This window comes from Phoxinus phoxinus (assembly GCF_949152265.1).
Source record: "Phoxinus phoxinus genome assembly, chromosome: 11".
Lineage (NCBI taxonomy): Eukaryota > Metazoa > Chordata > Actinopteri > Cypriniformes > Leuciscidae > Phoxinus > Phoxinus phoxinus.
In genome coordinates, this window is record NC_136886.1 from 8264680 (window position 1) to 8279928 (window position 15249).

Sequence of the window (15249 nt, forward strand, 5' to 3'; positions counted from 1 at the left end):
CCAAATTAATTTCTTTAAAAAAAAACAGTTTGAATGAATGATTCAACGACTGCTTCACTTGTTTCATTACTGGACGAATCAGTGCTTTTGAACGAATCTTTTGAATGAATAATTCAATGACAAATACATTTTTAACAGTCACTTGTCGCCACCTGGTGGCGTAACTATGTAGTAATACAATCGTTATTTGAAGTGCCAAGTTACTTTCAAAAGGTGCTTCCATACACAGCAGTGTTTTTATCCGAATTATAAACTTCCCAGTGCTTCTGTGATAATGCAAATATTTGTAACACGCAAATAATTATACTGTGTGGTATAAAAGACCAATGCTTGTGAAGCTGTTTCAACTAATACATGATAACTGCTTTCTCTGGGTCAGCGGCAACACAAACAAACAAAAATTCTTCAAAACTTTAACATAGGAGACCAAAGCACTATTCATCATAATTATTTGGAGCAATAATCTTTCTAATCTGCTGCAGGGTAGGGTTTGCGCTCACACATCACACATACAGTATACAAAACTCACAGGACTTAAAAAAAAAAAAATTCAGGACGACCTGATTCAAGTTCCGGATTGTCGTCAAACGAGGCTCTCTGTACTGTCCTGTGGAAATTAATTCTAAAATGTATCTTTTAAAAAAAATCGAATTAAAAGATGAAATATTAAGGATTTTACGGCATCACATTGTTACTTGACTGCCAATAATGTTCTTTTTCTTACATTTCCCATGGAATTGATTGATAGGTTAGTATTTTTTTTATACACCCCTTTGATTTTACAATTTTCACAACATTTCAAACTGTCTGTCTGCTATTTGAAGAGCATGAAGATTTCCAGTTGCTAAGTAATGGCCACAGGATCCTGTTCCTGACGTCTCAATGCCCGTGTTTCAGCGTGTCTTCTTTGATCGACAGCCAGTGAAACATTTTTACAGTAGTCTATCATAAAGAACGTCTAATTGCTTTCTGTGTTTACACAGAGTAACAAGTAATTATAAATCATTCATAAATCTGCAAGGACTACAGTCAAAGCAATTATTGTCATTTTAAAATAACACCATTTTAATCTTTAATGTTCCATTAGGGTCTAAAATTATATGTTGTTTATTGCAAGATAATTTCCTCTCTTCTCTTTTTGTAAAAGTAAATAATACAAATAAAAAGTGTTAAATAAAAAAAGAAAATTCTGCCATTTACTCACCCTCATGTTGTTCCAAACCTGTATGACTCTCTTTATTCTGTACAAACACAAAAGAAGATATTTTGAAGAATGTTGGTATCCAAACTGTTTGGTCACCATTGACTTCCATTGCATAGACAAAAAACAAAACAAAACAAAAACACTCAGGCCATTCTCAAAATATCTTACTTTATGTTCCAGAGAAAAATAGAATGTCATACAGGGTTTTGCAACAACATGAGGGTGAGTAAATTATTTTCATTTTTGGGTGAACTATCCCTTTAAGCAGAGAAAGAAGAAATCCCTGTTGCCAGTCTAAGCTAGTTAGTCTTAGATGGTTTAAAATGGCTTTCCAACCAGGTTTTTTTTTGTTTTTTTTTACTTTTTCCTGATCTAGCTAGGCAGCTAAGACCAGCAACCTCTGTTGGCTGGTTTAAAATTGTTGTTGTTTTTTCCCCAGCACGGATAAGAGAAAATGTTCCAGTAATGTAGTAATAAACACAAGTTTAGAAAACTCTCTCTCTCTCTCTCTCTCTCTCTCTCTCTCTCTCTCTCTCTCTCCTCTCCTCTCCTCTCCTCTCTCTCTCTCTCTCTCTCTCTCTCTCTCTCTCTCTCTCTCTCTCTCTCTCTCCTCTCTCTCCTCTCTCTCTCTCTCTCTCTCTCTCACTCTCTCTCTCTCTCTCTCTCTCTCTCCTCTCTCTCTCTCTCTCTCTCTCTCTCTCATCTCAAGATAGACTTCGTTATAGCACAAAACTCTCACATTTAATCAGCTGGCTGAGCCGTCAGCATCATAACAATCTCTTTCTTTATTGGGATACACCTTCACTTTGATTATACTCTTGCTCTCTCTATCTCTCTCTCTTTTGTGTGGTACTTATCAATCTTTAATTCAGGAAGAAACAGCAGAAGCAGCGCTGTGATTGTCTGACCGATCTGCCGTAGTCCCGACATTAGCGCTTTTAATTATACCTAATGGCCACGGGATCTTCTGCTTGACATCTCATTGGCCTCATTTCAGCACGTCCTCTTTGATCGACAGCAGTGAATAATTTAATAGTCTCCTATCATATAGCAACTAATTGCTTTCTATGTTTACATTAGAAATTATAAATCATTTACAGATTTTCAAGGACTACAATCAAGGCAATTATTGTCATTTTAATGATGATGAGTGTAATGTAAAACGTTTTTTTTTTCCTGTCCCAGCTTAATAAGTAGAGACAACTATAAGAAAGCCACATGTAGGTTGCGTTCTCAGAAAAAAGTGTCTGCTTTCAAAGCATTGCTCTGTTTGTTTAAGAACCCCGACCAGCCCTACACGGCAACAGTGTTAACCAATGGCATAAATTTGGGGCGGGAATATCGGTTTGAGCCACCAGTGGTAGTCAGCAAAAGTGTTCACAAGGCTTCTTCTGTAGAACACAAAAGACTATATTTTGAAAAATATTGTTATGGACACCTTGACTTTTATTGTATGGACAAAAAGAATATCTTATTTTGCGTTCAACAGAAGAAAGAACTGAATATTCATTTTCGGGTGAACAGTCGCTTTAAAAGTTTAAATGTAACGGAAATAATGACACATCTCCTCTGTATTGAGACATACATCCAAGAGAAACAATTATTGAGTTATACAGTTATTAACATTATTGAGAAAGAAGAAGAAAAATTTAGGCCGGGGACTTGATTCAATGGTGATTGGATAGATAAATTAATTGATCTTTCTTTTTCTTTTTTTACCTCATTAACATCTCTCAATGTTCCAGTGAAACAACAGACTTCTCTCTGATGACATATACCAGACTTCTCCAATCATTTACTTCGAATCAATGCATGTTTACATTCAGGTCGGCCTTGAATGTACGTCACAATACAGAAAAAAAAAAACTGTCTCTACTTCAATTGCATAGCAACTTTAAGCATGTGTGAACTGTATGTCTCAGGTCTCTTCACGCTGCATGTCCCTAAAGAGACGGCCGGACAGCACTTTGAGGGTTTGGAGATGCTCACCAGTCTCCTGGCTCCTAAAGGCTCGAGATCAGCCAAACCCCTGGTGGAGGACACAGGTGAGGTTTCATTTTCACTTGGGTATGAAAAGCTGATCGTCTTCTTGTGGCATTTCTTTTCATTTCAATTTCGTCTCATTCTGTATTCTCTGAACGCCCTCTGAAGGTGTTCTCTCAGAGGCCTGTGGTGGAGGATGTGAGGAGGAAGATGAAGAGGAGGAGTTTGATTGGGAGATAGAACAGGAGATTTACACCGAAACCTCAGCGGAGACGCTGAAAGAATACCACAAGTATGGCTTTGGAAATCTCAGGTCTGGAGTCTTCACTAGACTGCAAGTAAGAACGTTTGTCCCTGATGGTACTGTAGATAGTCTTTTTGTTTAATCTTTTGATAAATATAAATAAATAAATGACCTGGAGTTTTTGTGGACGAACCATTGTTTTGCCGATCAGGAGGAGCTGAATGAGGTGATTGACGTGAAGGATCCCGACAACACCGCTCCTGAGCTCAGAAGACGCAATCGACTAGATGCAGAGACTTCAATATTTTGTGCTGACCATTATATGTGAGTCCACCATTCCCCGTTCCTGTGTTGAATGTCATCAAATCTGTCAAAACTAAAAAATAGTACAATGACATGAATATTTGAAACATTTCAACATCTCTCATACACACACACAACAGAACATCCACTCATCCAGAACTCTGTTTCTTGACCCAGTTTGTTTTGGGAGTCAGTTTGATTGACAGGTCTGTTTGATTGATGCAGGGTCAATTTGTATGAGGACGAGGAGGAGATCAGAAATCTGCTGACGTTTAAACCGTGGTGGAGAGAACTGAGCCCCGACTCTTCAGCAAACTCTGACACCTGTGAGACCTTTACCTCCTCAGTTTCACTAAGTTATACTCTCTAGATGTATTTACACATGCTGTGCATAATTACCACTTTGTCCTGTGTGTGTCTCTAAGTAGGTCTGTTTGGAGAATTGGGTCGGGTTAAGTTGAGGTCGCCAAGTTTACAATGTAAACTGGAATAATTCCAGAAGTGCAGTTTCTAGTTTCTACCAGCAGGTGGCGCGCCTTTGCTGGAAACTGATCATTCAGACAACTAGCAACAGCGTCGTGTTCACACGTTGCATATAGGAGGAGATTGGAAACAATTTGGAGCGTTGTTTTAGCTCTCATTCTTTTACTCTTTGTGTAATTAATGTGTCCTTGGCTTTATATGTGTTTTTGTCGTTGTTTCATAACTGCTGAGTCATATTGATGAGGCTCTGTGTGAGTCACTGAGTTAGTTTAGTCAACGAGGCACAAACTACCTCTCAGCCCACTTTTGTGCCCACAAAGACATGTGCTCTCTTTCCCATTTGTTCTTTCTCTCTCTTTTTTCTTCTTCTTTGTATCCATCTATCTATAGTTCTGTTTATGGTTCTATCTGTTTATAGTTCTATCTGACTGTCTATCCCTTTCTTTCCATCTTTTTCATCTTATCTACCTATCTGTCTGTCTTTCTATCTACCTATCATTCATTCGTTAGTTCCATCTATCGTTCTATTATTCTGTCTATTGATCAGTATTTTCTGTTCTTTCTATCTATCTATCTATCTATCTATCTATCTATCTATCTATCTATCTATCTATCTATCTATCTTTCTTGCTTTCTTTCTTGTCTGTCTTTTTCTTTTTTGGCACAGCTGTTTTAATTTTTCAAACTGTGAAATCTGGCACGTTTAAAGTTGCATGGATTATTGACGTGTGTTTGATAAAGCGGCACAGACATGGACAGCCGAGAAGTGAATGTGTCCCACACCAGCACATTCATCACTAGAGCAGTGTGCTAATTCCTTAGTGCCCGTTTACAGAATGAGGAAATTACTCTGAGCTGCAAGCATATGTTGGTGTGGTGTGGGGGAGGGGGGTTATACAGCTGGTCCTATCACAGAAGAAGATGATGAGGAGGGATTAAACAGAGAGATGGAGATATTTCAAGATATGCTTTCCAAAGCTGTCTGTCTCTGCTGTCAATCAATCAATCAATCAAGTAACATTGTTACTTACTAGCTACTTAGGATTTAGACGCTTCTAGACAGCTTTATTTTTCAGTGTTCTCATCAGTACGCTGGATGTGCGGGGCAGATTAATTGGTACTAATTGCTTGGAGGTCTGTCCTGAACATCTTGACTGAAGTGGGCAAATCGCTGCCAAAATATCTTCTCCTCGCTGTTTTCTAAGTTTTTTCCTGACTGGATGTGGCTCATTAAGCCATTAAAGTTAATTAGACTTTTTGCTTTTTAGGCATTTGGGTGGGCTTGTTTATTTTTAGCTTATTACCTTATATGAGAAACAGGTTGGCTTTTTTTCTTTGTAATGGTTTGAGGTCATTGATTAAATCTCACACAACCAGTCAAGAACATGTCTGGGTCATATTTCACCCAAAAATCAAACAAACTGAATCAGTTATATTTTGCTTAAAAATAATAGAGTGTGTTGTATTGAACTGTAATATCTTTTCATGACTAAGCACATTCATTTACCAACTCTGGCACACAATGTATTGTAAATCACACCATGCAGCGACAGCCGTCTGAGAGCCTGTATTTGGCCGTCAAAGGTTACCAGAAGTTGTGGACTGAAGAGTTTTCCTCCTACTGTAAAAGGCTTAAGTCACATGATCCATGACTAGTCAATACACAAGCGTCTTATTCAATGTGCCTTGTATCTTTGATCACAGTCATATGGCTAAATTTGGTCAGTCCAATCAAATCGCACCTTCTGTGGATCATTTGCTTTTATATCTCAAAATTCAGCCATCTACCCACCATCATGTTGCTCCAAAACTGGAAGAAAATGTCAAATCTGCTGTTGAACTATGTGACCTCTGGTCATGTTTAATTACTCCCATGACATATGTAGCTGGAAGAAAGAAACTCAGACATGTTCTTGACAGACTATGTAGATTCTATGCAGTTCACAAATGTCATGGAATAGTAATAGACTTTACTCATTCTCTGCCTCTTTATCTTTATGGTGAGAAACTTTCCTGCATAATGTTTCGTTAACTCCCTGATTCAAGATTTCTGGTTCTGATTTTTTCCCTTGTGCCTACTTTCTCCCCTTATTTTGTGTGTGTGTGTGTGTACATGTGGTGGTGTACTTGCTTTCCCATGTGTATCGGGTAACTTCACACTCTAGGTCCCAATGGAGATAACAGCCTTACCGTATGCATGTATGCACTTCATTATTCAGCTCCCCCATCTCACTCCAATAGCGGTTTGTGTTAGTGATCTGGGCACCTGTGTGGTGTCGGATGTTGTTTTTGCAGATTTTACCATTTAAGTGATGGATAAACCATAAAGAATTCCACAAAAGAAGACTGTTATTGCCTCAAAAAGACATGTCCTGTATTTGTACATTAGAAATGTGTAAGTACACTCAAAAAAGAACATTTTGTCATTATTTAGTCACTCTTAAACAGAAGCCTGTTTATGTCCTATGTTACTGTGAAAAAGTGAGAATGTCCAGGTAAGTCTTCTGAATTGCTTTGTGAGGACCAAGCCAATATTCGTTATTATTACATATGTTCAAATCTGGAACATTCACAGTACATTTCTTTGTTTGCATACAGCCGGAAATGCAATTTACTCAATGTCGTAGAAAAATGAGGAGGTGGTGGTGAAGAAACTGCACACCTAATTGGTTCTCAGATGTATTGTGAATGAATTATGAAATGAGGCAAGATTTTCACTTTGTGTGCACTAACATTCAGCGCATTACAATGATTTCTGAAGGATTATGTGACTGATGACTTGATTCTGAAAATTCAGCTTTGCCATCACAGAAATTAATTACATTTGAAAATATATTAAAATATTCGCAACCTCCTGTCACCTTTCACTTGTAATGTGTAGAAAAAAGCTGTGACCCTACAGGTTTGGAATCGGGGTGAGTAAATTATGACTTTTTTTTAAAAAATTGCTGAACTGTTCCTTTGACATATTTTTACATAGAAGGAATGCTTTTGAAATGGTTGTCTTACCATATTTTGTAAAGTGCTAAGAATTATACACAAAAAAAAGAAGAAAAACCCCTGAATCTGTCAATGAGTAGTGAGGGGACAGAATCAGTTTAATATAAGGCGAAGACAAGAGCTAGGCTGGAGCTGAACTCCCTCCTCAGCTCCTGCTTTTGGTCTCACAGGAGTCAGTGTTTTCTGCCAGGGGGAGGCAGCTGTGTTAGAAGCTAAATCAGGTAGACAGAGAAAATGGGGGAGCTGTTCAGTCGTCATGTCGCTGGAATCCAGCAGATCCCAACAGAGCCAGAGCTTGACTTCTGCCAGCTCTGGCTTAAAGTGTGTGTGTCTATATGGACATGCAAGCATGCACACGAGGGGCTCTATCAGGGGCAGCACTGAAGCCAAGGAGAGGGATCACTTTCAGCTGCTACTAAACTGCTGACTTGCTCTCTCTCCCTCCTGCCCTGCCTTCGACTCCTTCCTCCCTGGTGCAGTATCAAGTCAGTTTAGGGCATCAATCAAGCTGTGTAACTTTGCTCTTCTCGTGCGTTAACTTTACTATGCTTCAAAAGCCTCGTCTCCGACTCTGATTTAAAAATAATTGCGGCGAACATGCTTTTGTTTCTTAAAGCTCTCCGCGGAGCAGAGGCATCCATCATTCACTGCTGGAGCCCTGCGTTTAAACTTGTTTATCTGGGAGAATTTGTCAGAGATTGACTTTGACTGTACTTCCCTGAGATAACTTGATAAACAACACTGAATGTCTCTCTTTTTCTCTCTTTGCTTTCAGCAATAACTTTCACAGAAGAGGAAAAGGAGCAGATGAGGAAATTCACAAACCGTTCGTACTTACTGGATAAGAAAGCCCGCTTCCACGTCTGGCTGGGTTTGGTGGACATCATTCTGGCGTATGTCTATGATGTGCGCACTACAGAGGGAGAGCACAATGTAAGTGCACGCTTGAATGCCACAGATGACTCTCTCGGCTAGTAAGTGGGTTTGGCGTGCAGGTCCTGGCATTTTCACATGCACTAAAGCTCCAGGAAGTTTATACATTCCTATAATGTTTTCCAGATAGTCTCTTTGGAGGCCACTGCACATGGTAGTAATTGTAAAAAATAAATATGAAAAATATATAATTGGTTATGTTTTGCAACACAGTTTCCGAAACTGAAGTAATAGAATGTTGCAAGGGCTTCGTTTTTTGAAGAGCTCTGTTGGATTGACTCCCAAGCTTTCAACATATGTTAAATGTACAGTATAAATCTGGGCTTCCATTCAATCATAATAGCTAGAGGACATATCAAACCTTCTTAAAACATTCTCTTGTCTAAAGTGATAAATGTAGCATTGGAGCCGTGTCTTTGTGGTTAGCGCTTGTGTTCAGTGAGCCGTGGTGCTCATGTGAGTGACGGGAGTTTGAATCCAGCAACATTTCCCCTCTTTTCCTTAATTCCTGTTTTTTCATCCCTGTTGACTTAATGAAAAGTGTCAAAATAGGGATGTGCAATATCAATATTCTGGCCGATATCAATAAGCCACTAATTATAATTATTTTATGGCTGATAACCGAGAAATGGCTGAAATTTTATACTATATTGTGTACTCTACTATTCATACGTTTGGGGTTGGTACGAAGTCTTATTATGTTAGAATATTATTTATTTATTTATTTATTACTACATGCACTTACCTAAGAAAGTACTGGGTGATGTAAGGTAACCACATGGGTTAGGTTTAGGGGTAGGTTCAGGGTTAGTAAATAGTTATTTCCCAGTTATTGCAATTACTATATTATGCACGTAGTATGTACATGGGGAACAGGACTGTAAAATAAAATGCTACCAAAAATACAGTAAAATCAGTAAAACTGTGAAATATTGTTACTAATTAAATTAATCATTTTCCGACGTCAGTGTATTTTGAGCAATGGTCAATATTGTAGCATTTACTGAATAACACGATTTATGTAATATTAAAATGTAATATTGGTTAATTGCTAGTCATAGTTAAGGGACGGTCACACTGCACTTTTCCTTCCATTGACTTCCATTCATAGGAATGTGAATGCAGAAGACAAGAAAACATAAGCTAATGTGAATTGTGCTGTGGTCCAAAGGTCATGTTTGGTGAACTCTGCCCTACAATTTCATGTCACATAAAGACATGTGACTAATAGATGATCTGAGTGACCTCTTAGCTGAAATAATAGAATGCAAACTTTAAATCTGCAGAAATGCAGCATTGCAGTAGAGTATATTACATATTTTACATTTGTTCATTTATTATATGCTGAATTACATTTTTTTTAAAGAGCGTGGCATCATACTACGATAGTCGCAATACGACTGTTGCAGTGTCTGTAGAAATGTTGGCATGCTTAAAGTCTAGTATGATAGCAGCTTTATGCTAACATTTGACCAGCTTTATATAGTCTGCCGTGTATAGTGTCTGACATCAGTATAGTTCAGTTTTGTATAGAGTGTAGGATCGTTGACGGCAATATTGATCAATGCTGTTGTGATTTCCAGGTAGAGTCAGCCTGGACCATCAGGAAGCTCAGCGGTACTCTCAGCTGGCTGGAGGTATGTCATACATTTAGCAGCATAACAAAACACGACATGGCCTTGAAAGCGCGAACAAACAAATGAATGAGCGAGTGACCGTTAACAAGATTTTAACTTACAGGGTTCACATATGTGGAGACTGGCTTTGTTCAAAGCTGAGCTTTAGGACTCAACGTCTGCTCTGCCATCCTGCAAGTGATTAAATCTGATCTGTTTGTTCAAACAATGTAGTCAATATCCTGTGTATCTACTTCAGTTGCTATAGTAATATTGTAAGCATCAGCACAATGCCAAGAGACTTTCTCTCATACTACAAGTGAGAGTAGCTGTCAGTGTGGAAAAAAAGGTCGAAAAACATGGACATTTTGCCTCTGCTCGTGTCCGTCATGCTGAACTCAAGGTGTATGAGAGAACATAAGCAACATATTTGACACATTCATGAAGATACTGCTGACTTGTTTCTTCATTTCACTATTCCCTACACAGTTTTCACCGTTCACTATACAGTGTTATCATAAATTAAAAATAGTTTTTGGTCATTTTAAATAATGATGGAATGGAATAAATTCTCAACATTAGGAGGAAATCAGTTGAAGTACTAAAATGACTAAAACTGAAGATTAAACCGAAATAAAAAACTAATACCAAAAAAAATCAGACGCATATAACTAAATTATTGAAAATTAAACTAAAAAAGAAAAGAAAACTGAAAATATAAAAATCCAATTCAAAATATTCATAAATGCTATAATTGTAAATAAATAATACTAAAACAACACTGGTTTGTTATACAAGGAATGATAAAGGGAGTGTTCATGGATGCAGCTCTAGACAGTATTGCACACTTTGTATGGCGTTACTTGTGCTTAACATCGCAAATTTTACCTGAACAGAAGCTTAAGATAAGGGTATGCAGCATTCTGGTTACATTACATAAGGGACTTGTCATCCTATGAACCACTGCTGATATTAAAATACATGCAGATTATACCACTGTCCATCTCTGAGCTCAGCCATTTTTAAAGGCATGTTCTTAACACTCATCCTACCCAGATGCAACACACCAAGTTTCCAGCACCAATTAATTGGTCTAAATGTGTAACGCAACAAAAAACAACCAATCACACAACATCTGATGTGCCTTCTGGGCTATAAGATACTGCAGAAATCGAAAAATAAATATTGATCATTGGTGTCTCCTCCAAGTCCTCGATTACTCCTGCTTATCCCTGATTTGCATAAACTTGCATGTGTGTATAGTGAAATGTTGCAGACAGACATTTACATTTTCATCATAGCACGATCCATCCTGTGCCAAAGTGGACACCAAAGAGAGGGACAAATTTAACCTTAAACTGCTTGCGTGTGGTTAGCCAAGCTCTAAGCTTTGTGTGCGTGTGTGTACGCGTATCCTGACTCCTGGGGCGGCAGCAGTCCCTAATCCCCCACATTTCCACAGTGAGTGTGACAATGAGGACGAGTAACCTGACACCTCTCCCAGCTCAGCGCGCTGAGAGCCAGCACTCCGCTGAAATACTGATAATGGAAGGGTGGTAATGACATCCTCCAACTGCCTGCTCACACACACACAAAACAACACAAACCCTCTGCCCCCTCATTTCCTCTTTCACTCTATCCTTTTTAGTGCTTGCAAGGCAGCTCTATATTGATCTTCCTCAAATATTCGTGTTAGGGTTTTGTCCCAAACCTCTGACCTCTGAAGTATTAAACGGTGTTCATTTTGTTTCGTCAACGACATTTTTTTCACTGACAAAAAATGAGACAATAATTAAATAACCAGTTTTGAATGACAAAAATCTATTGCCATTTTCGTCAACTGATAAAAACGAGACTAAAATGTTTGGGAGGGACGATTTGGGAACTGATGTCCTACGTGGTGGATGCACACATTTGAATTGTAACGTGCTGATCTACTGGCCGGGACCTAAGTTGGCATACACTTGCTGCATGTCTCATTAAACATTCAAAAATGTAAACGCGTGGGAGAAAGAGAAGAGCAGACGTATAATCTGAAAAAGCATGACGACGCGAAAGAGAGCTTAATTCAGTGTGCTCCCAGAAAGCCGCCTCGCAGACGGCAGTGCAACGAGTAGTAGCATACTCAACTGAGCTATCTTTCGCATCTTCCCACGCTTAAACGAATTTTGGCATAATTTTGAGAGTATTCACTTGAACACAGTTGGTTATGTCTTAAGTGACCTAATCGGATTATGTATTGGATCCGTGCAGTCGGCCTTAAAGTGACAGCAGTCTAAACCTGCTGCTGTCCGTCATTAATAAAATAACAAAAGAAAAAATTCTTGACTGAATAACTTTAATAAGAATTCATCTATATTTATACAACTGTATATGTCTGCTTGAAAGAATGAAGAATGTTGTATACAAGTTGTTGTAAAGAATGCATATATCATTGATCAAAAAGACCATGTTCTTGTTTCTTTATGAGAAGTAGTTTTATTTCATTTTAAACGCATGTTATATGTGTCAGAGCAGGATAAAATCTGTGTCTGTATTGCATGTTCAAACCTTAATATCTTTCATATTAACATGTTAATAGATGTTTTCTCCAGGAGTATGTAATGAGTTTGGAAGTTTGAGAAAAGCTTAGTTGATGCATTACAATTTAACTAAACCCATTAGAATTTAGTCTACTATATCGACTGTAATTTAGTTGACTAAAATCGTATATTTAGTCAACCAAAACTAGACTAAAACAATTCGGATGACTAAAATATGATTTAATCTAAATTAAAATTTGCTGTCAAAATGAACACTCGTGTTAGACTTCTGCAATTTATTCTGCCTGAATGTAAAACTTTGATTTGTAGATCATTTCAGCCTTATGTTTTTATTTTTATTTTCACAAAGTAGTCTGTATGACCAATATAAGCCATTTGAAATCATATGAAAGGTTTGTGTGATGAACAGACCATTCTGTCCATGTTATTCACTGAACACTCTTGACATAGTTCTCTTTGAGAGTTCATGAAAAGCAGCCAATTTTGAGACTTTTCTTTTCAATGAATTGGTTGATCTGGTTCACAAAACCAGGTTGAATTATTTGTTGACAAGTTGGATTTTTCTGGCTCTTTGGTTCTTGTCACTATAGTTTCATTTTGGTCAATGTAATAAAGTTGAGGGCATTTCTGTGGCTTGAATTTATTTTATATAAAATTTGTAAAATTGTTTATTATATTTATTAATTATTTCTTAGCAATCTGGCACTTATTTATTTTATTTTATTTTTATTTTCAGTGAATCGTTTCATCCAGTTCCCAAAATCATGCTGAATGATTCATTCGGTTCTCTTGTATGAAATGGGATGAGTAAATGATGACAGAACATGGATAACAAAATATGATTGTCTTGCAGATATTTGCATACTATCTTGTGATTGGTCTTTTAATTAATGCATCTATTAAACCATTTAAAGCCACCTACTGCTACAAACACAGTGTTGCATTGTGTGACGATTCTTATGCACAGCCAGTAGAACTCAAGACACTGCCTCTAAGGCATTTCATTACGCAGAACATTGGCCTGTAACTGAAGCGTCCTAAAACTTCAGTGCTATTCTTCAGCTATCTTGCAAGCACTGGTATTTCCTTCAGGAAATGCTAATGCAGTTTCTCAACACCCTATCATTGTCTCCTCCTCTCCTTCTCTCTCAATCTCCTTCATTTCTCTTCCTCTCCACCCTGTGTTTTGCCTAACCACTGTAAAGCCAGTGCTCCTTGAGCCCCCCCCCTCCTCAGCAGGCTTATTTACACCAGTGTTTAATAGCCTGGGGGAGTGCATGAGCTATGATGACATGCTAGAATGGCTCCGGGTGCATTCTTAACAAGCTGCTGAGAGAATAGCGGAGGGGAGGGAGAGTGGGAGGCTGGAAAACGCAAAGAGAAAAGGGAGAGGGAGAGAGAGAGAATAAAGACATGTTTTTCCCCCCAAAGCACTTGTCTGTTGATGCTTAGACTACAGAGAACTCTGAGGCAAGCGATTAAACACTGTCTACAATTAAGAACGCCGCTTGCCAAGGTGTTTAAAAGTTGACCTACTATTTACCCTGCTAATAAAACGAGAAGTCGTTGGGAATAATTAGAGCAATTTGCTGTAATTACCAGTGGAGTTAAGAAATGATTGATGTAATATGCCTAGACAGATCTGGAGCAATTTACAGACCACGCTTGTGTGTGTGTGTTACAGACGTATCACTCGGTACAAGATGTGCTGGTGTCTTTCGGCAGGAGGACTTTGTGCTACCCGCTCTATCGGCATTTCTCCCTCATCACAAGAGCTGTGAAAGACGTTGCTTGCATTTTTCAGTCTGGTGAGTCCTGTCCCTCTTTTTTTATTTTCCAGTTAAAAACAGACCTCTTAGCCATTTCTAAGCCACCAAAGGATCGGGTTGAGGGTCAAGACTAAACACATGACCTGATCCTCACCCTATAAACCCTGCAGTGCTTCCACCTCATTACTAGAATCCCTGCTGCCAATGAAAGCAAGCGTATCTCTTTCAACTTCACATCTCCATAAAGGCAGGTTTCTTCAAATTATCCCATTGATGTTTATTTGTCTGTCGTATGACTATGGTCAAACAACATGAAATCAAAATGTGTGTGTGTGTATATATATATATATATATATATATATATATATATATAATATTATTATTATTATTATAAATTTTTTAGCAGATCTTTGCAATCTTTACATTTTAGTAACCAATAGCTAAAAACTAGTTGATATTGTATTGGGCTTAATTATTTATTTATTTTTACATTGACATATTTTGAGATATTCTTGGGGATGAACTTGATCTTCAACCTTCATGTCTTGTTTAAAAAGCCTTCTCCATAAACTATTTTGTAAAATAATAAACATCTTTAACAAATACAAATTAAATGAAGAACATTTAGCTCACTGATCTTTTTTTTTTTTTACCTTTTTTTAAATGATTATTTATGCCTTTAATAACATTCAGAATATGAAATATAATCATATTAATACCAAAAAAGTAAAAACAAGTCTAAAATAAGAATGCTATGATATTTTTGTACTGTAAAAGAATTTATGAAGTCCCATCCCACATATTTTGTTCTCAGTAAATCTCGGAAATGCATCACACTACAGAAGTGTGAGTTGCGAATGCTATTTCATGTTGACTTTAAGAGACTAATGACAACAAGAGCTTGACAGGCAACCTAAATTTACCCACAGCAGACGGTGTTGCTCACTCTGGACCAAATTTAACACAACGCTCACCAACCCTCTTGAACAGCAGGGTGCTTTGGTAAAAGACATTTTCCATGACAAGTAAGTCAACAGATTGGTCATGTCTTGGTGTGCTTAGTCTTGCTGTTCTGTCAGCGTAAGTGGGAGGGGGGGTTAAGAATGAGGGAATCTGAGAGGGATGTCTCCTCACTTCTGAAGAAATCAGCGATTCTGCCGAGTAGACACTG

The 15249-nt window shown here is 37.9% G+C and overlaps 1 protein-coding gene across 2 annotated transcripts in view; it reads left to right on the plus strand.

The window, feature by feature from the left end:
* The window catches only part of shq1 (SHQ1, H/ACA ribonucleoprotein assembly factor), a 33721-nt gene that overhangs the window by 2232 nt on the left and 16240 nt on the right, over positions 1–15249 (plus strand). For both annotated transcript variants that reach the window (XM_079628318.1, XM_079628319.1), the window contains exons 4-10: positions 3127–3249; positions 3356–3525; positions 3643–3755; positions 3960–4060; positions 7993–8150; positions 9734–9787; positions 13994–14117. In XM_079628318.1, coding sequence (XP_079484444.1) covers positions 3127–3249; positions 3356–3525; positions 3643–3755; positions 3960–4060; positions 7993–8150; positions 9734–9787; positions 13994–14117 — 843 coding nt within the window. The remainder of the gene's footprint in view (positions 1–3126; positions 3250–3355; positions 3526–3642; positions 3756–3959; positions 4061–7992; positions 8151–9733; positions 9788–13993; positions 14118–15249) is intronic.